Raw genomic sequence first — 25,601 nt, 5'->3', positions numbered from 1 at the left:
GACCTCTGTGTTCCACCCGGTTTTACCCAGCCATGGACGTAATTTTGGGGGGGTGGGACAGGGGGGACATGTCCCCCCCCCCTCCCACATTTTCCAAAGTCAAGTTTTGACCCCTGCACTTTTTACCATCCAAAACAATATTACACTATATTAAATTAACACTGGATGAGCTCTAGGACCAAGCGGAAAACAACCGTTTGTGTTGAAGTCTGTTTCCCATTAGAGCATACCGTAAAGATACCCCTCCCCCCTCCTCCCTCCCCCATGTCCCCCCCACTTCTAAAGTGAAAATTACGTCCATGTACCCAGCGGTCAGCCCGGCGTATCTCTGACTCAGAAGCTCTGGTGTTGTGCACAGTTAACTCCGGTTGTAGCTAGGTTGCTACCTCTGTTAGCTTAGCTCCCACCTCCTCGTTAGCTTTAGGTTAGCTTCAGGTTAGCTTGTAGCTAGTTCGACCGGGTGTTGTCAGTTGATCCCAGCCTTACAGCCCCACCCTCAGCTCCACCTCTCTTCCCTTTTGTGGAATTGTCTGGGCTTGACGGAACCTGTGACACGGTCAAAATGGCGGTGGTGGCCACCTCCCATTTGGCCTCAAAAACGTGTTATTGGAGCCTATGGAAATGAATTGTCCAGTATTTATATGTCGATGGGTTTCCCCCACAGATCACAACATGCCCTACAGGTTATAAATTGTAAGTCGCTTTGGATAAAAGTGTCTGCCAAATTAATAAACACAAACATAAATTTAGGTGAACTTGCATCAGAAATAGAAAATCCTGGACTTTGGTGCCGCTTGGCTGTTTTCAGGTGCTCAGCTGGAATTGTTAAACTGTAAAATCTTCCCATAAGTACAGATCGGGATGCATCCTAATACATCTTAAGTTTAGGAAGTTTAAGTTTTTTTCTATTGCACAAAACTAAACAATTACAGAATAGAATAATCATATCTGTAACATTACTGTTAATGTTTAAAATGTTCTGCTAACTTTGCTTTAAAACTTCCTCTGTACTAAATATGTTGAATGAAAATAAAAACCACAGAATTTCCGTAAAACACTTTTTTATTTATAACTTTGTGATGTTGATATATTTATATCTGCAGCTACAACTTTGAACAAAGCAGTTAATGATGTGAAACAGAGCACATTTGCAGTTTGTACACATTAGCATGAAGCATCATCAAATTATTCTCATCATCACGTTAAAGACCAAATTCACTCTTTTATCACATTTGCAGTGGTTTCTAGTAGGGATGTCCCAATCGGGTTTTTTTTTTGCCCTCGAGTCCGAGTCCGAGTCATTTGATTTTGAGAATCTGCCGATACTGAGTCCCAATCCAATACTTTCGATACATAAAAAAAAGAAAAGGAAGAAACGGTTCCAAAATGTTCCTTATTTTTTTATTTAATTACCTTTTTATTTTAATTTTTAACAACAGATCAATTCTGTGAGGTAGCTTGAACAATCAAGTAATAAATAACATAAATTCTTCACTTTTGGACTTTATTGCAAATATAAAAAGTCTAATATAAAAACAGATAGCACTTCAACTTCAACAAATACCTGGCAGGGGTCTATTTTGCCTCGGCCCCCAAAATGCTTAGATACATCCCTGGGCATGAGACGGAGTTTTGCAGATGATCTGAATTGTATCAACTATATAAATACTGCATGCTGATAAATTATTGCTTTATACAGGTACAAACGTGTAGTGGGATAAATCTACCTAGATTTTATTTTTTTAAGAACTTTGTTTTGTTTTCTTGGTTTTTATTTTCCTATCTTCCTGTCCTGTCTGTCTCTGATCTTCCTGCATCTCCCAGTCCTCCAGAAAAACTGCCTGCTTCCTTCTTTTTCACCTCACAAGTAACTTTTTAACTAGCAGATCAAACTGATCTATTGACCGCAAAAAAAGCGGAGTGTGGGCCACGCTGCCCGGCTGCATCAGTGACGAGCGCTGCAGCGCGAGCGCGTCCACACGTCATGCTCAAATACAGACAGAACTTACCAGAGAGAAAATGAACGGACACGAATGACTGTGTGTTAATTATATATTTTTGGTGACGCCACTTAGAAACTTAGAAAATGTTACTGTGGCCGTGTGCAGAAAGCAGCTGGAGTTCATGAATAATCAGCGGTCTGCCTGCCGCTCTCTGCATCTCTGTTCAAAACAATCCCGCTACTCTGAGTCCAAATAAATAATATAATATAGGTAGAAACTGGATCTCTTTTGAGCTTCTTCTGGGTGTTTAAGTTAAGGGCATCAGGGGAGCCTGACAACCTTTAAGGAGAACCAGTTTGCTCTCCTGTAATTTGAACCCAGTGTCCAACTCCGAATCGGGGTTTGGATCGGGAAGTAAAGCCCGAGTCCCGATTGAGTCTGAAACCACGTGATCAAGGCCGATTTCCAACCATGTGATCGGATCGGGACATCCCTAGTTTCTAGTATAAATGAATACCTTGTGAGTTGATCTCTGAGAGCAAAAGAAACTGTTTCAGAAACTCAAAGTGAGCCAAAAGATTGGCAAGCAAAACACAGCAGGATGCAGAATCTTATTTCCTGGTAGTCAGACATCTTGCCTCTGATTGGCTGGCAGAAATGTGACTCTACGACTGACTGTTTGCTTTACAACATTGTTGTTTTTGCTCCACAAATAACAGAAGCCTGAAGGAATTCTGCCATGTTGTGGAGTTGCTAATGCTAACGGTTAGCTTCTACTAACCGAGACGTGCTCTGCTCTCTCCTGGAAGCTAAATCAACACAGCATTCCCTGTTGCAAGCCAAGATGGGTGTCATATTTGAAAAATAACAAAAAGGTTTCTCGCTCCGGCTTTAAAAAGACAGCTGCTAGGTTAATTCTTAACTTTCATCATTTTTCTTGCACTAAAATGAACTTTTGGAGGAAAATAAATTCTCAGTACTAAAACTAATTGTACAACTCCACAATTAAACAGACATGTTCTTTGTTAAAAAGGGTGTTTCCATTAGGAAGAGTTCATCTGAGCTCATAATTTAACCTGAGAGTACTGAATACCGTCCTCAGAGCTGCTGGAGTGGTTGGTGGTTTTCTGGTGGCCAGGCTTTGCCTTAAAATTCACTTGAGTGTAGTGAACCTCCACTTCCTCTTCACTTGTGTCTGAGTCATAATCATTTTTAGGTTTGACCTTAAATGGACTCACATTCTCATAGTCCTCTTGTTCCATCTAAAGAAAGAGGAAGACAAAAACACATTTACTGAAATCGGGTTGGATGTAATTACAGAGAACACACATTTTTTTTTACGCCCATCATTGCAGCAACTGAATATAAATCATGCTCGTTTGAAGTATCTTACGTCTTTTGGTTTGCACACTTTAGAGTACACAACATCGTCTTCTGAGGACTTTGAGTTGCGGACTCTGGAGCACTCAGGATCCTTGTTAGGTTTCCTAGAAAAGCACATCATCATAAAAAAATCACATCTAGACATACTCATCTAAACAAATAAATGCGAAAACCAAATTCTCACTTCTTTTTCTCAAAGTGTAGAGAAGCATAGTTAAGAGAGTCATCATTCTTGTTTTCATGCTTTTGTCCCGCTGGTGTTGGTGCAGACGGAGCCTGAAAATGGCAGGTATCAGTGAATGAATCGGTTCATTCACATCCAATATAAAGGCTTTAAGTCGATTCATTGCTCTCCTGTTTCTAAATGATGTGCTGACAAACACCCAGACACAGAATAAACATCTACAGTGTGCAGGAAACAGCTTGATCACTCAGACACTCTTCCGCTTGGATTCAATGGGAAGAAAATGAAGAAAACAGCTCAACTGTAAATATTTGAAGCCCAGAAAGAGCTTGTGTTAAATAAAGGGAAGAATGGGTTAACTGGTAGGTATTTGAGGGGTTTTGCCATAAAACAGAAGCAGATGCTCAGTTGATAGGTCATCTAGAAAAAAGAGGAGAGAACCCCCCCAAATCATCATCATCATCATCATCATCATCATCATCATCATCATCATCATCATCATCATCATCATCATCACCATCACCATCATCATCATTATCCACAAACTTGGTGTAATTTGTCCAAAAAAGTAAAAAAAAATAAAAAATAAATCCAAATTCAAATTTCTGAGCGTTAAAAAATACTAACTACACAGCTGATCTGTTTCCGGCCTACACTCGTTAATTCAGTAAATCTGCAGTGGTCTCTAGTATAAATGAAGTCATTTTAGGTGGAGAAAAAGCTCTGCTGCTTCTGTTTCAGGAAGTAAAATTTGTTAGAAGAGAGGATTTGGAGTCTTCCTCATTAATATTCAAGATATTCAAACATTATGTGCACTTTGGTCAGCTCCCATGCTGTTTTTAAATGCGCCATATAATAAATATGGTGTGGTATCTCGCCTCTGATTGGCTAGCAGCAATGCAACTCTTCCACTGCCTCCATTCATTTAGCAATGTTGATGTTTCATCTCCACAAATAACACAAGCCTGGAGGAGTTCTGTCATGCCGTGGAGTTGCTAATGCTAACGGTTAGCTTCTACTAGCTAAGATGTGTTCTGCTCACTCTTGGATGCTAAATCAACAACAGCGTTCCCCGTCACGAGTCAAGATGGGTGAGTCAAAGAATGTTAATTTTCAGTGTGACATAGTTCTATGTGACTTTTCTAATCCAAGCGTTTACCCATCTGTTTTCTATCAGCAGCTAATGCAGGAAATAGAAGAGGAAGACTATTTTCCCAATCTGCATGCTTTTGAAACTCGCCTTTTTTTTGGCTCCAAAAATATCTGAAATATAAATCAAAGCAGACTCTGTTGGTCATTTTCTTTCTATAAAAATCTAAAATGTCTTTCCATTGGAGTTCTGAAACCACCACAAGCTACTCTCTTAAAGTATATTTTTCTTATTTATTCTTCTGTTTAGACTAAAATACTGCAAACGTCATATTTTTAATAATGCATTGAACTTATGTAGCGCTTTTCTAGACCCCAAAGACGCTTTTCACACACTCTCACATTCACACACTGCTAGTGCATAAGTAAAGGTGCTGCTTGCTGGTCTGACTCACTTGTTGTCTTTGTGGCAGATTCACGGTAGCGTAAACCATGTTGGTGTCGGTCGAAGGCCTGCAGAACAAGAGTACAGAAAACAACGAAAACGCTCCATAACTGTTTATAAAACTGTACAAAACAGACTCGTACTGTTCCATGTGTTTGTGTGATCTCAAAAGGATCCTTTGTCTTTAGAATCAGTAGAATCATCTGTCTCCCGGTCCAACAGTGTCCCTTGTTGTGTTTGTCTGAGCGAGGACGCTGCACGCAGCTGCAGGCTTACGTGGCGTCTGGATGAGGACAACGCAGCTGCTCTGCCAAAAGTTCTTCTCTGCTCCTGGACGGTTCTGTCATTATTGTCTCGTTCATCCCCTTCCTTCTTCTGGATTCCTTTTGAAAAACCTACATGAGTAAAAAAAAAAGAAGATTTGTGTTATTCTGTTGAGATTTGTTGAACAGAGTTATAGAAAGACGTGCGTTTGAGCCATCACCAGGAAACCGCAGCAGGGGGCCATGTTTGTGCCTCGGGGATTGTATTTGTTCTTGTGTCTGGGGAAAAAAGAATAAAGGTTAAGAACAGCTGCTATTAATGTGTTATGTGTGAGGATTATTATTTACCTGTACACTAAGAAAATTAGGATTATAACAACCAAAACAAAGCAAATGAAGAAGATCGTCGCAGTTCTCCCGATTCCGCCTGGATCGAGGAGAAGCGTAGACATAAATATCACATAATTGTGGATATTAAGAGTTTATTTGTTTAAAATGAACAAACATCCCATAAACAGTCCACAACAGTTACTCACTATGGAACGCCCTGATTGGATCAGAGTTTTTTGTACCCAAATCATTCGCTGCCACACAGTAGAGCTCTCCTGGTTGGTGCGAGTACACCATCACAGTCTGCTTGTCAGAGAATTTGGTATTTGTAGTTGTGTTGTACCAGGAGTATTTAGCCTGAGGGTAGGACTGACTGGTGCATTCCAGCTCAACTGAAAGCCGCCCATCGGACCGACTTTTTTCTTTTCCCCTCATGATTGTTGCGTGTTTTGGGGCATCTAAACACGTAAAAAATAGAGACCTTGTGAGTAATTGTACTTTATAGTGAGTTGTACTACAGTTTATGCACAGTAACGTACTCACACTTGACCTTAACCTCCACAGGCTGAGATTTTCCAGTTCCAAGTGTGTTTCTGGCTTCACATCTGTACCATCCACTGTCAGAAGGGCTGGTAGCGTTCACAAGGTAGATCTTGGTGTTTATTTTTACTTCTTCATTATTTTTTATCCACGTGTATGAATCAATGGATGGGTTAGATCGCCCCGTGCAATCCAATGAGAATGGCTCATTTTCCTTCACTTCGAGACGTGGCCGAGGTTCTATTCTCACGTCTTTGGGAGAATCTGAATTTGCAGAAATATGGTAGAAAATTATATAAAGAAAAAAAAACACATTACTTCATATGATGAAACAAACATTTACCAAAAATGATATTGTTTAACTCTTTTGGCTTGCTGACTGAAAAACAAGACATGAGTATTTAGAATTTTTGGTAACGCTTTTCAGTAAGGGTCCCTTTATTAATGTCAGTGCATTATTAAGCATTAATAAACCTTCAAACTATTAACAACTGTTTAACTATATTACCCCCCGGCCCTTTGTCCTAACCTTAAGGACTCTTCATAGTTGGTTACCATTAATAAAGGAGACCTTTGTTAATTAATGTTTAATAATGCACTAAGCAGAGGTGTGGACTTGAGTTACATGACTTGGACTCGAGTCATTATTTTAATGACTTCTGACTTGACTTGATAAAATCTATAAAGACTTACGACATGACTCGGACTTGAACACCAATGATTTGCGACTTGAATCGACTTGCATCTGTTGACTTGATGATGACTTGAGCATATTTGACATTTTGCTTGTTTGAGCAAATAAATGAAGTTTTAAGAAGCTTTATTTCTGGAATGTATTTATTATCATTGTCATTAAATTGAAGTTGGACAGATGACTTGATTATGACTTGAAAATTCAAACTTAAGGACTTGGACTTGACTCGGACTTCCACATCATTGACTCAACTTGGACTTGGTTGTCTTTGCCTTGGACTTGACTTGAGACTTGACTGGAATGACTTGTTTCTTACAAAGCAGTGACTTGGTCACACCTCTGGCACTAAGTAACATTAATAAAGGGATCCTTAAGGTAAAATGTATTTTTACATTTTTTATTATTTTGCAGCATGATTTAATGTAGGTAGATAATACAAAAAATACAATTAAGAAGTGGGTAGTAATACTAATGCAGGTTAGGGGTAGACCGATTTATCGGGCCCATGTTTACTGTCCTTAGTAAAGCCAATTTAAAGTCAGGCGTATCCTCTGGCAGTCCAATGCTGGTGCAGAATTTAATCTAAATGTATTTTTATGTTCACTAACAACATCTAAATAAATACTCTAAATTAACTTTATTTAGGTGTCTGACGTTGACACTGAACAGTGCACAATGTCAAGACTGAACAGTTGGTTAAATTCAAAGTTCAAAACTGATTCAGCTTCAGAAGTTTTGTGCATCAACGGATGGTTTTAGTGTCAACTTAGCATGAAAATAAGGAGGAAAGAGTCTGGATATCAGCCATGAAACCCGTCCCATACAAATCAGCTGACCATGTCTCCTACATACTGTATCAACACTGGTGTCGGCAATAGAAAAACCAAGATTGGTCAACCTTTAAGGTTAATGTAATGTTCAAACTTCCTCATATTTTGAACTTTATTTTAAGTTTAGTGGAGGTTTGTTGCTTTTAATAAGATGAGGAGTGAATTGTGCTCTAACAAGTGGTTGAGCTGGTGGGTTAGGAAGGAAAACAATGATTGGAAAGTAAAATATTCTTTACAGGGGTTAAAAATAATTAAAATGTAAAATAACAAAAATAAAACAGAACAAAATAAACCGTTACTGTTGCTTTTAGGCCTTTGAACGAATTATTTATCATTTCTAAATCAACTAAAACTATTGCAGGAAACTTTGAATGGACACTTTGGTTTGTGTGCTTCACCAGATCACTCACATTCAACGTTTAATTTGCTTTCAGCGCTCACGTTGGTTCCTTCGCTGTTTGATGCCACGCACGTGAAGACGACCGCGTCGGCTGACGTTGCAGTTAACGTGAAGGTGACGCTGTTCTCTTTGTCACCGAGCTTAGGATTCAAACTCTTTGACGACGGAGATGTTTGCAGCTGAAACGTCGACGCTGGGGAACTTTCAGCGCTGCATCTGATGTTGACGGTTTGACCTTCTGTGACTTTGTGAGGTAGAGACAACGTGACGTTGGTGGGAGGAACTGTGGAGAAAGAATCAAAGGGAAAATCAGCCGTGAAGTTTTTTAAAACATCTTGGGTGAACTACGAATCCATCAACAGGACGTTTGCAGAGTTTGTTAGAAATTACTTTGGATTTTTTTCAAAATGTTTGAAAAATATATAAATAAATGAATAAATAGACAACTATGGCATCTCAAAGTGAATTCAATAAAACAATATTTTTTAACTAAATTGTGTGCATTACACAACACAACTAAAAATGGAGTTTGCTTTAACGTGTGAAAACATGCAAACACGACGATTACTTACAGAGAACTCGGATGCACTTTGGTTTGCTCATTTCGCCTTCACCGACGGCGTTGGACGTGTTGCACAGGTAACAGGCTTCGTCTGATCTTTTAATACTTTTAATGATCAGAGTCTGCTGGTGGGTTCCTAGTGGTTTCTGCTTTGAGGAGTCAGAACGACGGTGCCGGTACCAGGAGTACCATCCTGAACTTGGATTTGCAGAAGTGTCACATGTAAACGTGACAGAGCTGTCAATTATCACGTCATCATTAAAAGCACCAATGATGGAAATGTGGCTTCTTGGTTTGTCTGAAAATGAAAATTGGAATCTGTTTGACAGAATCGGATAAAACACGTGGAACTTATTCACGATGTGAAAACTTACACTGAACATCAAGAGATCGGTCGTTCGATTTCCGAGAACCCACAGAGTTACGGGCTTCACACCTGTAGACACCATGGTTCTCTGGCTTTACACTGAGAAGATCATATGACTTCTTCTGCCCTTCTGAAACCCTTCTGTTGTTTTTAAACCAAGTAAATCTAGTAGGTGGTGGTTTACTTCTCTTCACAGTGCAAGTTAGAGTGACCTTGTCTCCTTCTAATACATGATCCAGGGGTTCTCTAGCTGGTTTCTTGGTGACCTCCACAGTAACTTCAGGTGGATCTACAGATGCAGACATGTTTATGATCATTCTACCGAGAGCCGTGTGAGAAAACAATTCTGATGAACAAGAAACAAAGAAAATGGGATTAACAAGTAAAACAACAGTTTAGAAACAAGGAAGAACTTACAGAACACCTCAACGCTCATTTCAGTGGAATTGATGGCTCCAAGTGTGTTTGTAGCTCGACAGTGGTACGAACCGCTGTCTGATTCCTTAATAGATGTGAATTTCACCTCAGCTCCTGATTGGTTAATTGTTCTATTGTTTTTGAACCAACTGAAGGAGACCTTGGGTTGACCTTTGGCGGAACAGTTCAGAGTCACTACGTCGTTCTCCTTCACTGTTTTGTGGCTCTTTGTAATCTGAACTTCTTTAGGAGCATCTGTGATGACAAAGGTAAAGCAGAAGACTTACCCACACACACATGAATTTAGTTTCAGCATAATCTAATAAAATAATAGTAATAATTCATCATTTTGCAACTGCAAGTCAAATAACATCATAAATTATTGATGGACGTACGCTTCACTGTTAAGGTGAGATTCCGGATTAGATACTTGTCGGAGTTTCCAGTTGTTTGGCATGAAAACACATTCCCATCATTCATCCAGCTGGCGTTGAAGCTGTGTGTGATGCTATTGGGTGTCTGAGAATTTTTGTCGCCAGGAGTGAGAAGGCTTTGAGTTGAATTGTAAATTTCTGGGCGTGATGTACAAAAAGGCGAGGTGGAACAGGTGAGTGTCACCTGCTTGTTTTCAGCCACAGTCACTTGTTTGTTGAATGCGATGGGGCAGAGATTCTCTGAAATATATAAAATAACAAATCCGCTGAAAGGTAATAGTAAAACAGTTTTTCATGTTTGTTTCAAAAGTTCAGATTTCTTATCGCTTTAGTTTTCAAAACATTATAAAGCTAAATTCAGCCTTAAGGTTTTGGTTTTCTTTGTTTGATTTCAGCCTTGCTGAGATCAGAACCAGAAAGTGGAGTTGTTTAGTAATTTCTTTATTTTGCTTTTGTTTGATCAAGAATGTGATTCTGGAAATCTTTTATTTATTTATTTTTGGTCTAGGATTTGTTTAATCTTAAAATCTACATTTCTACATTTTTGATTCAACCAACTGAATAAAAAAAACAACAACTTAAAACATGATTGAATCTAATTGGGTTTTCTTTTCTTACTTTTCACTGTTAGCTGTGTTGGTGGATCTGTTACCCATTTAACATCTCCATTTACATATCTGAATTTATATTCTCCACTGTCGGTTTCATTCAGGTCACAGATCAAAATGTTGCAAAATTCTTCAGGTTTATTGTGATTTTTCGGTGGGGAGACGGTGCTTCTGTTGCTGAACTGTGTGCTGATGGGTTTTATCTGTAGATCTGTGCTGTAAACGATTGTGGCATCGAAGTCGTCCTTCGACCACTTTGCATCTTTCATCCAAAACCAGTAAGCCGCAGTAGAATATTCAACGCCTCTGTTAGGTTTACATTTAATTTCAACACACGATCCCTCCTCAGCTGTTAGATTAAGATTTTCCAAGACAAAGGGATTGGTTTTGGCCCCAGAAACATCTGCAAAAGAGACGCATAATAAAAGTTTATTTCTGCGGCAAAACATAGTTATTTCATGTTTTTTATGCAGAAGAGCAGCTTACTTTTCATTAGGGCCAGAAATACCAAACACCTCACTGCGTGAGGAATCATTTTCACGTTGGTCTGAAGAGCTTTTATTTTTTCTTCTTTTGCTGCCTCCTTGTTTACAGTTGATGAGTTTCCTTCCTCATTTCAAGAAGCTTAAAAAGGAAATATAAGCTGCTTGAATTAAAAAATTAAATAAATATCACACACACACACACACACACACACACACACACACACACACACACACACACACACACACACACACACACACACACACACACACACACACACACACACACACACACACACACACACAACTGATTTAGATCAAAGTAAATGCAAAAACCCCATCAATATTCTTGTTTTGTGTCTTTAATCTGCTGCATATATTTATTCTTATACTTTTCGTAGATTCACCAGTCATGCAGTCATGAACTGACAATTTTCTCTGCATGATAGAAACCAGTCAACCGTCCTTCTCTGGTGCTTTTTCAAGTCCAATGACTCCAAAGAACTTTCCATTACAATCATACTGAATTGCATGTTAACTTGTTAGGTTCTGCATTATTTAAATTCTGTCCCGAGCTTGTGTTGACCCATCCATCCATCCATCCATCCATCCATCCATCCATCCATCCATCCATCCATTTTCTGAACCCGCTTTGTCCACGTAGAGTCGTGGGGGGGGGGGGCTGGTGCTTATCTCCAGCGGTCAATGGGCGGTCAGGCGGGGTACACCCTGGACAGAGAGCCAGTCCATCGCAGGGCAACACAGAGACACACAGGACAAACAATCTTGCACACACACACACTCACACACACACACACCCACACCTAAGGACAATTTAGACAGACCAATTAACCTAACAGTCATGTTTTTGGACTGTGGGAGGAAGCCGGAGCACCCGGAGAGAACCCACGCATGCACAGGGAGAACATGCAAACTCCATGCAGAAAGATCCCAGGCTGGGAAGCGAACCCAGGACCTTCTTGCTGCAAGGCAACAGCTCTAACCACATCTTGTGTTGACCCTATAAGTTAAATTAAATCATAATCAATTTAAAAGCTCTCAGTGCTCTCAGGAAAATAGGGAAATCTCAGACAACAAAATGCTAAAACAAGTTAGTTCTTATAAAGGTTTTAATAGTTTCGCAGTTTTCAGGCTAAAATGAAACCGAAGCACGTTTTCGTTCTGGGAGCCCTCGTTGCGGTTTCAGCTAGTTTATATTTCTTGCAAAGCTTCATTCTTAATTTTAATTTAGTGAATGAAAAAGTTTTACTACTAGTTTTCATACTTTAGTTTGTTTTTGGGGAAGATAACCGTCGTTCTTACCTCAGAAGAGATGCTCATAGCTCGTTGTGACTCAGAGTCCTTCTTGAAGTAAAAATCTGAATTTACAAAAGGAGGTTTTCACAGTTCACATCATTTGCATGTGAGAGCAGGCAAGAAAAAACTTTAAGAAATCTAAACTGAGAGATGTGTGTGTGTGTGTGTGTGTGTAGGTGTGTGTGTGTGTGTGTGTGCTCTCTTTCTCTATGTGGTATTTTCTTTCACTTCTGCTTTTCAAAGGTTTAATAATCAAAGGTCTTACTTCTGGGGCACAGAGAGTCTTTTAATACTCCATCAAACTGAAACAAATGCAACACTTTTCAATAGAAAGAAAACAATCGTATTATTTATAAACTTCATTAAGGTGATGTTACAGGAAACTTGATGCTTGCAGACTTAATGAAGATTAAAACAACTGTCATTTTCCCTCCCCCACAGCTGCTGCCACTATCTTCTCAGCATCTGCAGCCATTTCGTCAACAGCGCCGTTCAGAGCTTGAAGCATGGCGGCGAAGGAGCGGCCGACTGAGCGAGCATGTCGAGGCATCGCCATTTCCAGCAGCTTTGATGAAACGGTGGACTGTTCCCTCTCTGCTGCTGCTAGTCGTCTTTTCACCTCTGCTTTAGTGACCTCCACTGACAGCACACACGTTCGCAGCTTCCTAAGCTCTGCCCCTTCCCTGCCTCGCCGCCGGGCCAGACGGTCAACAGATTCATCGTCCAGGCACAGAGAGAGCTGTGCCTTAGTGAGAATCCGCACTGCAATGCTCGAGTCCACCATAGATGCCACGAGAGGAACGGGAATAGCCGACACCCCGCCTGATAACGAGGCGGCGGCAAATATGAGAGCTTGGAAAGCCTCCTTTTTCTGGGTGACCAGAGCTGGAGTGAGAGTTGGGAGAGCCAGGAGGAGAGCGTGAGCTCGGATCTCTGGAAGGTCCTTACTCATGTCCACCAAGAGGTCAGGGAGGTCACACCTCTCCAGGGTGGAAGGTCTGACCAGGTAGACTTTAGTCTGTTTCACTCCCAGGGATTTCAGCACCTCCAGACTGGCTTTCCTCTTCTCTTCCAGGCTCTTGTCTGTATCTTCTACAGAAGCTAAGAGGATGAAGTAAACATTTTGTCGTGGCAGCGATCGAGCCTCCATGAAAGGTGCCACGGTGTTGGGTTGGAACGTCTGTGTGAATGTCATAAAGACAGCATTGTAGCGGAGGAACTTAAATCTGTTCATGTATTCTTCTGGTTCAAAGTGGAATGTGGTTGGGAAGGCTGGGAGATCCCAGATGCGGAAGTCAGGGTGTTTGGGATTTGGGTAACCAGCTATTTCCTCTGGTGGAGCAGGGGGCGAAGAAGGAGCTGCACCATCATCATCAGGCCCAAGGCCACGAAGCGAGTTTATGAAGGAGGCTTTCTCAGCTCCGCGGTCCCCAACCACAGCCAAGTTAATCCTGCTGATGAGGAGATCTTCCACTGCATCTTTAACATCCGACAACTTGTTAGACTCTAAAGACTCTTTGAGGGTCTCAAGTAGATTCAAGCTTCTGAAGACATCAGCCATGCCTATGTGAAGAGGAGGATGGAAATGTTATTGTCTCTGGTGGAACTACACAAACATTACTGAAGAGCCAAATGGCACACAAGAAGACACACAAAGCTCTAATTATCCATCCATCCATCCATCCATCCATCCATCCATCCATCTTCTGAACCCGCTTTGTCCACGCAGGATAGGCTGGTGCCTATCTCCAGCAGTCAATGGGCAATCAGGCGGGGTACACCTTGGACAGAGAGCCAGTCCATCACAGGGCAACACAGAGACACACAGGACAAACAACCATGCACACACACACACACACTCACACCTAAGGACATTTTTAGACAGACCAATCAACCTAATAGTCATGTCTTTGGATGGTGGGAGGAAGCCGGGGTACACGGAGAGAACCCACGCATGCACAGGGAGAACATGCAAACTCCATGCAGAAAGATCCCAGGCCAGGAATCGAACCCAGGACCTTCTCGCTGCAAGGCAACAGCTCTAACCACTACGTCACTGCGCAGCCGCTCTAATTATCCATTAATATTAATTATTTTTACACCGCAGTACATCATACTTAGTGATTTGCAACCCCGTGGGGTCAAAAAAAGTTGGGGGTTTCCTTTTTGTAGACTTTTGTTGAAAATTTTCATCAAACTACTTCTGTTATTGAAGCAGAGGGAACATCAGGACTAGTACCTTCATTGTAAGTCCAGTCCTTTATGTGTATACTGACCCTTGGTGAAGTATCTACAAGTATAAGGGGCCAATTTTATTTCTTTATTGCTCTCATATTGTTATAGATGCTCATAGTAAAATAAAGTAAAATAGAATTCTGTTCTATTCTATTACATATTGTAACAAAAACATTAGCCAATAATTGAATGAGTTTTTATTGCTACATTTAAAAGTGCATTATGTAAGAGTGACAACCAGTGGCCAAACGTGGGTACTGCAGCCCATTTTCTAAATACACAAGTGACTCTCTCACTCCCTTGCCACGAGTTTCATGGATGTACAGGTCGGCACCAGAAGATTCAGTGAAAATGAGTCATACACAGTAAGTTATTTGGGTGTTTTACGGTAGGGAGCACTTACTACACTTATTACAGTAGTTTGTCTCCGGCATTACAGAAAGTGTGGTTGTTAGCTTGCTGTTACAGTCCTGAACGACTCATCAAAGAAAGTAAAACACTACCATTGACTCATTATTCACTTCATGCATACATTTCATTTATGGAGTTGTTGGTGATTGAAAAAGTAGCTTGATTTGGATTTTTTGGAGCTGACCACTTTTTTCTAATTCACCGTTAGCATTGTTAGCTCAACAATGGCCTCTAGCCTTCTTTACTCGATATTAGAGCAAACCAAAACGATGCCGTGGCTTCTTAGGGGTACAAGAAATAACTTCTGAGTTGCTCCTGTTTACTGGCTTCAGCTCTTTCCAAAACGCTGCTGTGTTAGCTGGTGCAGATTTGGTAACCTCGCAGGCTCACAGATTGTAATCAAAGACTGTGTCCCTCTTTTTTGGCTAAGTTGAAAAGATATAAACTAACAACCTCCCAGTCAGCTGTAAGTAAATCTGTTTCAATGTAACCTTCCCTCCAATGAGACATTATTATACCTTTAATTAATGTCCACAATATGACACATGCTGGGCTCGTAATAGTTAAATGTGTATTTTTTTTACACTACAGCTTCATTGGAAGGATCATATTGACCAGGGAATGCATCAGGATCCCACTGGTGGAGCTAGTGAAGATTACTGAGGAAAAGGTGGTTTGGGCCTCTATTGGGGCTGCTACCCTTACAGCCCACACCCGAACAGGTAAAAATAAATAAACAAATAAATAAAAACAGACGGACGGATGTAGGTTTTGTACTTTCACTTGATTTCAAGCTTGATTTTCTATCTCTCCAATTGAAACGTTTCACTAAAATGTTCAAAAACATTCTGCCTTTTTCCTTCAGGAGGACACCTGATTACTAAAGGGTAGCTAAAGACCAATTCTTATAAATATTCAGCTTTTAACTAAATCTCTAAAATTGAATGAGCTGCAGAGCAATTATATCAGTTAAACACACTCACCTGTGTGTGTATAGCTGAGAGTCCTCTGGTTCTGGTTCTTCTGATGTTGAAGCCCTGAGTCGAGCTCTATTTAAAGCATCCGTCCATCTAGTGGAACTTTCTAATCCTCTTGGCTCAACCTTAATCCACCATGAACACTGTGTGTGTGTGTGTGTGTGTGTGTGTGTGTGTGTGTGTGTGTGTGTGTGTGTGTGTGTGTGTGTGTGTGTGCGTGTGTGCGTGTGTGTGTGTGTGTGTGCGCAAAACTGCTGACACATGTTTGTTTACACAGATATAAACACTCATGAACAACTTTTTTTTATTGTGAAAATGTGCAATTCCTTTTACATCTTAACCTTTTTTGCATTTACGCGCAGCGTTACATTCCAAATTCCCTCTAAAGAGCAAGAAAATATGAATTATAATCATAACATACAATATAATATGGAAAAAGCTCCATTTTAACTAAGGTTGTGGAACACATTGACAGCATATCAGTGTATAATTGTGTTTTCCACAGACAGAAATAAATACAATAGAATTATTTTAGCTGTAAACATTTCTGGAGATAAAATAAAAACAAAGCCTTGATGATCTGTTTCTCAGCCACCCGTTTTCATGTATCTGCGAACACCCAGAGCTATTCTCCTTCAACTGTAAATTGCATGCATTTGTTTAGAGATAAAGAGGAACAGTGTTATGGAGGTATGCACCGCTGTTCAAGCCTCCTTTAATTTGCACAACAGAGTTTCACTTTAATTCATCCAGAAGAACCAAAGATGCAAAACACCCGGCGACACCTGCTGCTGCATCGGATTCTACTTTTCGTTCCCTTCTTTTCTGATTCTTGTCTTTTTATCAGGAAATGTCTGATCTGTGTGTGGCTTTGTTGGTTTACATTAAAAACATTAAATCTGGCTCACATACAGAAGACGTTTGTTCCTTCAGTAAAACAACTAAAAATAATCAATTATGCTTAAATAAATCAACAGTTTAGTATTTTTTTATTACTTTAACGCTCCAGAACATTATTCTGAGGTGAGGGAATCCATTTTCTCTTCTTTTTGATAATATTCTCCCCTGGTGAACTGATTGCAGGCACAAACACACCTTGTAGCTGCCATCTTCAGATTTGGTCCATCAGTTCTGACACGTTTGAGTAAACAGCTAAATCTTCTCCCTTCACTTCTTCAGCACAGAGGTTTAGCTCCTTCTCCTCCTCCACTTTGTCTCCTTCATCCACCTTCAGCCGTGTTTCTTTTGGTTTTATTTTAGCATAATCTGTGTCTGAATTCTCTTTTTTCTTTCCGTTTTTGCCTGCAGATTGTTTATTCTCAAACGCAAAGAATTTAATATCAGAGTAATCGACATCCGTCGTTCCACCTTCCATCCCCTCGACTTCTTGATCCTGGAACTGCCCGTACTCTGTTGGTCCCCAGTTGTTTGTCTGGGGGATGAAGAAACAGTAATCAGTTAAAGGGAAGCTTCAACAAATCAAAGAACAAAGATGGGAATTCTGTAATTTCACCACTAGAGGTCATCAATCTCATATGACACGTACCGGTGGATTCTCCTGACCCATCATCTCCATCTCCAGAGTCTCAGCTGGACTCATCTTTTGCTTTTTCCTACAAAGAAATCATTTTTAAGACCAGAAATTGGTAAAAATAAATAAATAAATAAATAAATAAATAAATATGCTTTCAACACATTTTACTATTAATGGTCTTTCCATGCACACATTTCTGCATTTTTCTCCCATAATTATGATTTTAAAATTGAGCTACATGAAGAAGACATTTGAATAAAAAGGTGAGATGCACCTGCAGCACCATCTGCACGAACAGAGAATAAGCGCTGACAGCAGCACGCCGATCACAAAGGGGATAATTGTTCCTGGCTGTGTGACGAGTTGGAGAAATTTCACAAACTGACCTGCAATAAAAACAACAGTTATGAAAAACCCATCTGTTCCAAAGGTGAGTCCACAGATCAGCTACCTGCTTCATTCACTTTCTTTGTCATCAGATTCCTTGTTAATTTCCCATTTTCGTTCCAGCTGACACACACAGCTGAGGCCCTGCTGGGTTTGTTCTCAGTCAGAACAACGGTGCTTTTGACTGTGTGGGTGGAAACTTCGGTGTTGAAAGAGTAATCTGTTTGCTTCTCCTGCAGCAGCCATTCGATTCTGGGTAAAGGAAACCCCTGACTGATGCACACACAGGTCAGGAGGTCCCGCTGAGCCTCGCATCCCGACTCGTTTAGGATCTTTGGTAACACTGGAGGGAGGCAGAACGGTAAAGTAAGTCTGATGTAAGCTATTTTTAGACATCTCACCGCCGATTGGATAAGAGCAACGCAACTCTACCACTGACTTGCAAAGTTTCATCTCTACCAATAACACAAGCCTGGAGAAGTTCTGCTGGGTGGTGGACTTACTCATGCTAACAGTTAGCTTCTACCAGACGAGACATCCTCGGCTGTTTCCTGGACGCTAAACTAACAACAGGCCTCCCCTTCGTGAGTCAAGATGGGCGAGTCCATGAATGTTAAGTGACATGTGAGGCTTTTCTAAGCTAATGCAGTAGATAGGTGTAGGAGACTATTTTCATCTTCAGCCTGCATGAAAGTGACAGTCAGAGTGACCGATTATAATCAGGAATAAGATTTAAATAATGCTTTTTCACCTTTAAAGCCATGAAACACCACAGAAACGTTAACAATCCTGCAAATGGCTGGTTAACAAAATCAGCTTAAGCAAATCAAATCACGAGCTTTTTGATCATGTCTGCAACATTAAAGAGTCCAGATGGAAGACATTGTTCAAAAAGTCTGAAAACAAGGATCAAGTAACTAAATCCTATTGGGTAAAAAAAAAAACTCACTTTTCACTTCAATGTTCACTTCTTCCCTCAGAGTTTTGTTCAGATATTCGGCGGTGCAGACGTGCAACCCTCCATTCACAGCTGTCACGTTGTAAATGACGAGTGCTGCAGCTCCGGTGCCGTTCTTTGAGCTGAACCCAGGTTTGGTCCAGGTAATAAAAGACAAAGGCCAACTATCGATGCTGCAGGTCAGGTTCAGAACTTGACCCTCTACAACAGCCGTCTCTCCGCTGATTCGGAGGCTTCTCTGGTCTGTAACACATGATTTTTTTTTCAAATTATAGAGAGAAATCACAACATTCACACATCTTAAATAACAGGTAAGTGAGTCTCACTACCATTAACCTAATTTTCTATAGTTATAGATCTAATTTTAGCATACATTTGTGTATTTTGGTTTAGTATTTGTCAAATTAAAACTGCAAACAGCATTATGTTGTTAATATCTGAAGAAACTTACATTTTACTTTAACATCCACCCTCTCTGTATTGTTCAGGTGCTCTGCTGTGCAGATGTACCGTCCTGCATGGTCTGACGTAACATTAGAAATAAAAAGGGTGGCTGATCCAGTTCCATTGTTTAAGATGCTATTAGAGCTAAGTTTGGTCCAAGTGAGGAAGGTTTGAGGAAAACCGTCAACGCCGCAGCTCAGATTCAGAGAACGACCCTCCATGACATCCAAGTCTCCGGCAATCTTCACTTTTCCCAGAACTTTAAGACAAGATTTAAAGCAAATTATGGGCATCATTCAAGGAAATATCATGCAATAATGAATTTTTTTGTACAGAAAAAAAACCCAACAAAGTTCAACCTTACTGATGACAGTTACGTTAACGTCTTGTGTCGAGGTGTTTAGATAGTTTGACGTGCAGAGATAATGTCCAGAATCTTCTGCTGTCACGTTGTGAACAAGAAGATCAGATGTTCCAGAGTCAGGTGCGGTTTTGTTGCTCAGAGTTTTGTTGGTGCCAGATTTAGTCCACGTGATTAAAGACGGAGGGAAGGTATCAGCAGTGCAGTTCAGAGTCAGAGTATCGCCTTCTTTAATCACCGTTTTTCCTGCTATCTTTGGTTTTCTCACATCTGATGAAACAAATGTTTAGATTTATTTGAAAAAGTCTAATTAGATGTGGGTCTTGAACGCTTCACAAACTTACATTTAACTTTAACGTCCACTTTCTCTGTCAATGTGGTGTTCAGGTTTTTTATTGTGCAGATGTACAGTCCAGAATCCCCTGCTGTCACATTAGGAATAATCAGGGATCCGTTTCTGTTGACCAAGCTGGTGTTGAAGCCAAGTTTGGTCCAGGTGATTAAAGGTGGAGGGGAACTATCAGCAGTGCAGGTCAGAGTCAGAGCATCGCCTTCCTCAGCCGTTGTTGCTCCTGCGATCTCCGGCTTCTTCACGTCTGTTAAACCATAGTTTTGGACATATTTAAGGAATCAGAACATTTGGTTATAATTTGATCTTCATATATCAAAACAAAGTTAAGAAAGTTGCATGGATTTGATTTTAACTGATTTATATTGTGTGTCTTGACACTTTGTCTCCCCCTTTTGGCTGATAGAGAAATTGCACAACCCTTTTGGACTCGTGCATCTGCATATACGGGAGGACACGAGCCTCTGAGTTCGATAAAGAAATAATACTTAGAGATTATAAACTTTTTGATGTGCAAGATTTTGGATAACTCCTCCCAGATCATCTCATATTCTGACTTTAGTTGACACAAGAACTTTATTGGTAATTATGCTAAAGGTGAATGAAGTAAGAATGGCCTCCTGTGGCCAAATTTGTGTACTGCAGTTGTGTACAAAGCCAAAAAATTGCAGACCCACCCTCATCCACTAGGGGCAGGAACCAGAAACGAGCAAATGCACATTGACTCCCATGTTAAAAATGTTAACTTCACTGCAGAAATACACGTTTGCAGCCTGGTTCAAAAAACCCAGAGTTTATTATTACTTTTTTAAAATAACTCTTCTGTTTAGATGTAATTAAATGCTTGAAATTATGAATAATTAGATTTCATTGGTAGCATCATTGCTAGGGGCTAGCTCCGAGGAAGGTCTCAGCCTGGGATTCACACTGAGGGACAGCAGTAGCTCAGGAGGTACAGCAGGTTGTCCAGCAATTGGAAGGTTGCAAGTTCGATCCTGGCTCAGACTAGAGAATGCTGCTGTTGGGTTCTTGGGCAAGACACTTGACCCACCTTGCCTGCTGGTGGTGGTGGGAGGCACTGGTGGCACCCAGCAGGCCTCACCTCAGTCAGTGTGCCCCATTGCAGCTGTGGCTACATCGTAGCTCATCATCACTATCATGTGAATGTGTGTGTGTAAACACCTTTGTTTTAATCAGGTGTTTTAATAGCCCTTCGTTCGCTTGGGAGCCAGCGGTGCAGGGGTTCTGCTGTTCTCCATGATTTTTGTTTTAACCCCTTCGTTTGTTCGTTCGTTCCTTTATTTTTATGAGTTTAACTTTAAAGTTTAAACTCTTGAGCGATCCTGTGGGATCTTGTATTCGTGTGTTCGTTTGCTTTAAAGGTTAACTTCGTTTGTGGAATATGATTGACTTCGGTTTTAAACACCTTCGTTCCGGTTGAACTTTTAACTAAGTTTTAACCAGGTGTTTTAATAGTTGATCATTCGTCTTTAAATGTTAACCTTGTTGAGAGTTTGTGTGTGTTGCATTATCTTTATGATGCTCGTCGTCTGTGGTGCTCGTTTTTAGAACCTTTTTATAACAATAAAACCCTTTTAATATCCACTGTCCAGTTCTTATGTTATCCCCATCCTTCACATTTTACCATCTCATGTCGGGGACGTAACACTGTAGCGCAAAGTGCTTTGGACTCCTCTTTAGTAGATGTTTGGCCATTTTGACTCTCTGAACTTTAGCTGTGTCCTCTGTGTGTTTGTGTTTGGATGTTATTCGTGGAATTATTTGGACAAAGAGGGCAAGCTGTGGTATAGCAATAACAGATCATCCAAAAAGTTTCTGCTTCATTTTTATTAGTGAGTAAAATTATACATCTGTACTTTATTTGGTTGAATGGGGAAAACGCTGCATTTAACATAACACTGCTTACACACAGGTGGCCGCCGCCAGCTGATCCTGTCTCCTGGGGCAGCCGTGCCACTCAGCCGCAGGCCCCCATGTGAGGCTGTAGTTGTTCTGACCACCTGTGGAACTCTGACGGAGACCACAGAAATGCCGAAGCTCTTTGAGTCAATGCATGCTTCACATTTGAGTCGCTCAACCGTGTTTTTCTGGCTAAGAGCGCCCAAAAACCTCAGTTAGCTTTGGCTGGCTAAACCCCCCCCATTGGCTCCTAGCTCCATGCTAACTTAAAGTTAGCTTGTAGCTACATTGGATCAGAGTTTGATGGGTGTCATTCATTTGCTTCAACCCTCACAGCCACACCTCTTTGTCCATTTTTGGATTAGGCGGTAGTGACGACACACGCAGCCAAGATCGCGGTGGTGGGATTTGACTTCAAATGAGCCCCACAGAAAGCTATGAGTGGGTTTGTCCATTTTTTTAAGAGTCACTGGTTCAAAAATTGAACACATTAATAACAAGAAGAACTGCATTTATCTTAGATATTTATCTTTGACCAGTCATTAATTCTGTATTTAACTGTTAATATTCCACACAAATGTAAAAATAAATGAAAGCTGTATGCTTATTGAACATTTTATAAGATCTATAGTAATTTAAAGCACAAAGCAACACCAGTAGCCTGTTTTACTGAGAAAAGGAGCAGTAGAACTGAAGGGAAATAGTCATTCACCCTTTTCTTGAGTATTTTCCACTCTTCGAGGCAGCATGAGCATGGACGTAGTTGTTTTGGGGGGAGCATGGACACATGTCCCCCCATTTTTTCCGAAGTCAATTTTTGTCCCCTGCACTTTTTACCGTCCAAAAACAATATTATGCTATGTTAAACACTGGTTGACCTGTTTCCCATTAGAACTGTCCATAAGCTCATCTATTGGAGACTTGCTAATGTGCGATTGGCCATTCCTACCACCTGTGCATTCCTGGCATTGCGTAAAAGAGCCTCTAGGCTGTAGTTTTATACATATTTTTTGTATAGTTACTGTAAAGACCCCCCCCCCCCCCCCCCCCCCCCCCCCCCCCGCCCAGGGAATGAGAGCTACAGGTGCTGGCCAGTAAATTAGAATATCATCAAAAGGTTGAAAATATTTCAGTAATTCCATTCAAAACGTGAAACTTGTACATTATATTCATGCAATGCACACAGACCAATGTATTTCCAATGTTCATTACATTTAAATTTGATATTCATAAGTGACAACTAATGAAAACTCCAAATTTGGTATCTCAAAAAATTAGAATATTCTGAAAAGGCTGAATATAGAAGACACCTGCTGCCACTCTAATCAGCTGATTTACTCAAAACACCTGCAAAGGCCTTTAAAAGGTCCCTCAGTCTTGTTTTGAAGGCACCACAATCATGGGGAAGACTTCTGACTTAACAGCTGTCCAAAAGACAATCATTGACACCTTGCACAAGGAGGGCAAGACACAAAAGGTGATTGCTAAAGAAGCTGGCTGTTCGCAGAGCTCTGTGTCCAAGCACATTAACAGACAGGCGAAGGGACGGAAAAAATGTGGTAGAAAAAAGTGTACAAGCTCTAGGGATAACCGCACCCTGCAGAGAATTGTGACGACAAACCCATTCAAAAATGTGGGGGAGATCCACAAAGAGTGGACTGCAGCTGGAGTCAGCGCTTCAAGAACCACCACGAGGAGACTCATGAAAGACATGGGATTCAGGTGTCGCATTCCGTGTGTCAAGCCACTCTTGAACATGAAACAGCGCAAGAAGCGTCTCGCCTGGGCCAAGGACAAAAAGGACTGGACTGATGCTGAGTGGTCCAAAGTTATGTTTTCTGATGAAAGCAAGTTCTGCATTTCCTTTGGAAATCAAGGACCCAGAGTCTGGAGGAAGAGCGGAGAAGCACAGAATCCACGTTGCATGAGGTCCAGTGTAAAGTTTCCACCGTCAGTGATGGTGTGGGGTGCCATGTCATCTGCCGGTGTTGGCCCACTCTGTTTCCTGAGGTCCAGGGTCAATGCAGCCGTCTACCAGGAAGTTTTAGAGCACTTCATGCTTCCTGCTGCTGACCAACTTTATGGGGATGCAGACTTCACCTTTCAACAGGACTTGGCACCTGCACACAGTGCCAAAACCACCAGCACCTGGTTCAAGGACCATGGTATCCCTGTCCTTGATTGGCCAGCAAACTCGCCTGACCTTAACCCCATAGAAAATCTATGGGGTATTGTGAAGCGGAGGATGCAATACGCTAGACCCAACAATGCAGAGGAGCTGAAGACGACTATCAGAGCAACCTGGGCTCTCATAACACCTGAGCAGTGCCACAGACTGATCGAGTCCATGCCACGCCGCATTACTGCAGTTATTGAGGCAAAAGGAGCCCCGACTAAGTATTGAGTGCTATACATGCACATTCTTTTCATGTTCATTCTTTTCAGTTGGCCAACATTAGAGAAACAAACATTTTTTCATTGGCCTTTAGAATATTCTAATTTTCTGAGATACCAGATTTGATGTTTTCATTGGTTGTCACCTATAAATATCAAAATTAAACGTAATAAACATCGGAAATACATTGGTCTGTGTGCATTGCATGAATATAATGTACAAGTTTCACGTTTTGAATGGAATTACTGAAATATTTTCAACCTTTTGATGATATTCTAATTTACTGGCCAGCACCTGTATATTCAAAATATTTTTGTTGCTGAACAACGACTGCAGTAAGGTTTACCTGAACTAGAGCTGATGTTTGTCACGATGAAGAACAGAGTCGCCCCGAGGACAATCAGCATTTTGATTCCGTGATTACGAGGTCCAGTAACTTTTTCACATGAGTTTTATGATTGAAGAAGACAACAGGAAGTCTGGTTGATCAAACTGGACCATGGGAGCAGCCTCACAGCTGCCAACACAGATGTTAACACAGGATGTTACATTTTCATATGAATCATGTGGATGCCTCCAGCCCCCTCGGGACCAGTTTCACACATCTAAGAAGCTTCAGCATCTGCTGCTGTGCTTTTTTAAGCCCTGCGTTTTACCACAACATTGTTTTTACGAGCATTATGTGTGATATGTTACAGAAACACACGGAAAAGAAAAGTACAAGAAAAATAATGTTTAAATGTTGAGTTTTACCTGTAAGAATTATTTCTGTCTTCTCTTGCTTCCAGTAACGTCTACTGACTCTTGGTCTCTTCACTTCACGCTCTTCCTTTTTGGGGGGGTGGAACAATTGTTGCCAAGAGTTACTTCTCTTCTCACCAAACTGCCAGCATCTTCAGGTGGTTAGAAACTAAAACTATAGCAATGTTATTTTCGTTTCAAACGAGGATTTTTACCTTTAAAAATAAAGAATTCTTGTTTGCTGTGTTGTAGAGAAAGGGAAATGTGTGTGTGTGTGTGTGTGTGTGTGTGTGTGTTTCTTACGCATTCACAAAGACAAAAACATGTTGAAATGAGTCTTCTTGAGAAAGCAGTGAGTGTTTTTTGGTTTCCTCATCATACATCATGCTCTTCTGTCTTTTGGATTGCTGTTTGTATTGAACTACAAAGTCAACATGTGAAAATGTACATTTACAGTTTCAGATCAATAATGATGGTTGAAACGATTTAATTTACAGGTGCTGGCCAGTAAATTAGAATATCATCAAAAGGTTGAAAATATTTCAGTAATTCCATTCAAAACGTGAAACTTGTACATTATATTCATGCAATGCACACAGAC

At 40.7% G+C, this 25,601-nt stretch overlaps 4 protein-coding genes across 7 annotated transcripts in view; 1 reads left to right on the top strand and 3 right to left on the bottom strand.

Annotated features, from left to right (window-relative positions):
* The window catches only part of LOC107379302 (myelin-associated glycoprotein), an 11,340-nt gene extending 10,285 nt beyond the window's left edge, over positions 1-1,055 (top strand). For all 3 annotated transcript variants that reach the window (XM_070551844.1, XM_070551845.1, XM_054740970.2), the window contains one exon: positions 1-1,055. This exon is cut by the window's left edge and continues 1,244 nt beyond it. The gene's annotated coding sequence lies outside the window, so the exon portion shown is untranslated.
* Positions 1,056-1,095: 40 nt separating this feature from the next.
* Positions 1,096-12,424, bottom strand: si:dkey-24p1.1 (B-cell receptor CD22). 2 transcript variants are annotated; one of them, XM_015950002.3, is made up of 17 exons: positions 12,295-12,424; positions 10,976-11,113; positions 10,500-10,892; positions 9,843-10,121; positions 9,448-9,702; positions 9,038-9,319; positions 8,674-8,961; positions 8,112-8,384; positions 6,181-6,441; positions 5,844-6,095; positions 5,656-5,734; positions 5,529-5,586; positions 5,321-5,439; positions 5,055-5,112; positions 3,511-3,602; positions 3,337-3,430; positions 1,096-3,205 (listed from the first exon to the last, which is right to left on the bottom strand). In XM_015950002.3, the coding sequence occupies exons 2-17, from the start codon at positions 11,022-11,024 to the stop codon at positions 3,008-3,010; spliced, it is 3,030 nt and encodes a 1,009-aa protein (XP_015805488.3). In that variant the 5' UTR covers positions 11,025-11,113; positions 12,295-12,424; the 3' UTR covers positions 1,096-3,007. The 2 variants fall into 2 exon arrangements, with proteins under 2 accessions (XP_015805488.3, XP_070407944.1); XM_070551843.1 differs by lacking the exon at positions 12,295-12,424 and having other exon boundaries at positions 10,976-11,132.
* Positions 12,425-12,504: 80 nt separating this feature from the next.
* irgq2 (immunity-related GTPase family, q2) lies at positions 12,505-16,080 on the bottom strand. Its single transcript, XM_015950136.3, has 2 exons — positions 15,918-16,080; positions 12,505-13,851 (listed from the first exon to the last, which is right to left on the bottom strand). The coding sequence occupies exon 2, from the start codon at positions 13,847-13,849 to the stop codon at positions 12,710-12,712; it is 1,140 nt and encodes a 379-aa protein (XP_015805622.3). The 5' UTR covers positions 13,850-13,851; positions 15,918-16,080; the 3' UTR covers positions 12,505-12,709.
* Positions 16,081-16,191: 111 nt separating this feature from the next.
* On the bottom strand, positions 16,192-25,120 carry LOC107379295 (peroxidasin homolog). The gene is made up of 10 exons (XM_015949995.3): positions 25,013-25,120; positions 24,606-24,776; positions 19,940-20,191; positions 19,599-19,865; positions 19,242-19,493; positions 18,782-19,033; positions 17,897-18,175; positions 17,720-17,831; positions 17,458-17,524; positions 16,192-17,343 (listed from the first exon to the last, which is right to left on the bottom strand). The coding sequence occupies exons 2-10, from the start codon at positions 24,664-24,666 to the stop codon at positions 17,023-17,025; spliced, it is 1,863 nt and encodes a 620-aa protein (XP_015805481.3). The 5' UTR covers positions 24,667-24,776; positions 25,013-25,120; the 3' UTR covers positions 16,192-17,022.
* Between the last annotated feature and the right edge of the window lie 481 nt (positions 25,121-25,601).

Source organism: Nothobranchius furzeri, chromosome 5, assembly GCF_043380555.1.
Source record: "Nothobranchius furzeri strain GRZ-AD chromosome 5, NfurGRZ-RIMD1, whole genome shotgun sequence".
Taxonomy (NCBI): Eukaryota; Metazoa; Chordata; class Actinopteri; order Cyprinodontiformes; family Nothobranchiidae; genus Nothobranchius; species Nothobranchius furzeri.
This window is presented reverse-complemented; position numbering and strand designations above follow the sequence as displayed.

Coding starts and splice junctions, on each gene's coding strand:
- si:dkey-24p1.1 (XM_015950002.3), bottom strand. CDS start 11,024: ATGATTCCTCACGCAGTGAGGTGTTTGGTATTTCTGGCCCTAATGAAA. Junction 9,703..9,842: donor TCTCACCTTAACAGTGAAGC/GTACGTCCATCA, acceptor TTGTCATCACAG/ATGCTCCTAAAGAAGTTCAG. Junction 3,206..3,336: donor AAGTGTGCAAACCAAAAGAC/GTAAGATACTTC, acceptor CTCTTTCTTTAG/ATGGAACAAGAGGACTATGA.
- irgq2 (XM_015950136.3), bottom strand. CDS start 13,849: ATGGCTGATGTCTTCAGAAGCTTGAATCTACTTGAGACCCTCAAAGAG.
- LOC107379295 (XM_015949995.3), bottom strand. CDS start 24,666: ATGCTGATTGTCCTCGGGGCGACTCTGTTCTTCATCGTGACAAACATC. Junction 19,034..19,241: donor GGTGGATGTTAAAGTAAAAT/GTAAGTTTCTTC, acceptor CATGTGTTACAG/ACCAGAGAAGCCTCCGAATC. Junction 17,525..17,719: donor TCGTGCAGATGGTGCTGCAG/GTGCATCTCACC, acceptor ATTTCTTTGTAG/GAAAAAGCAAAAGATGAGTC.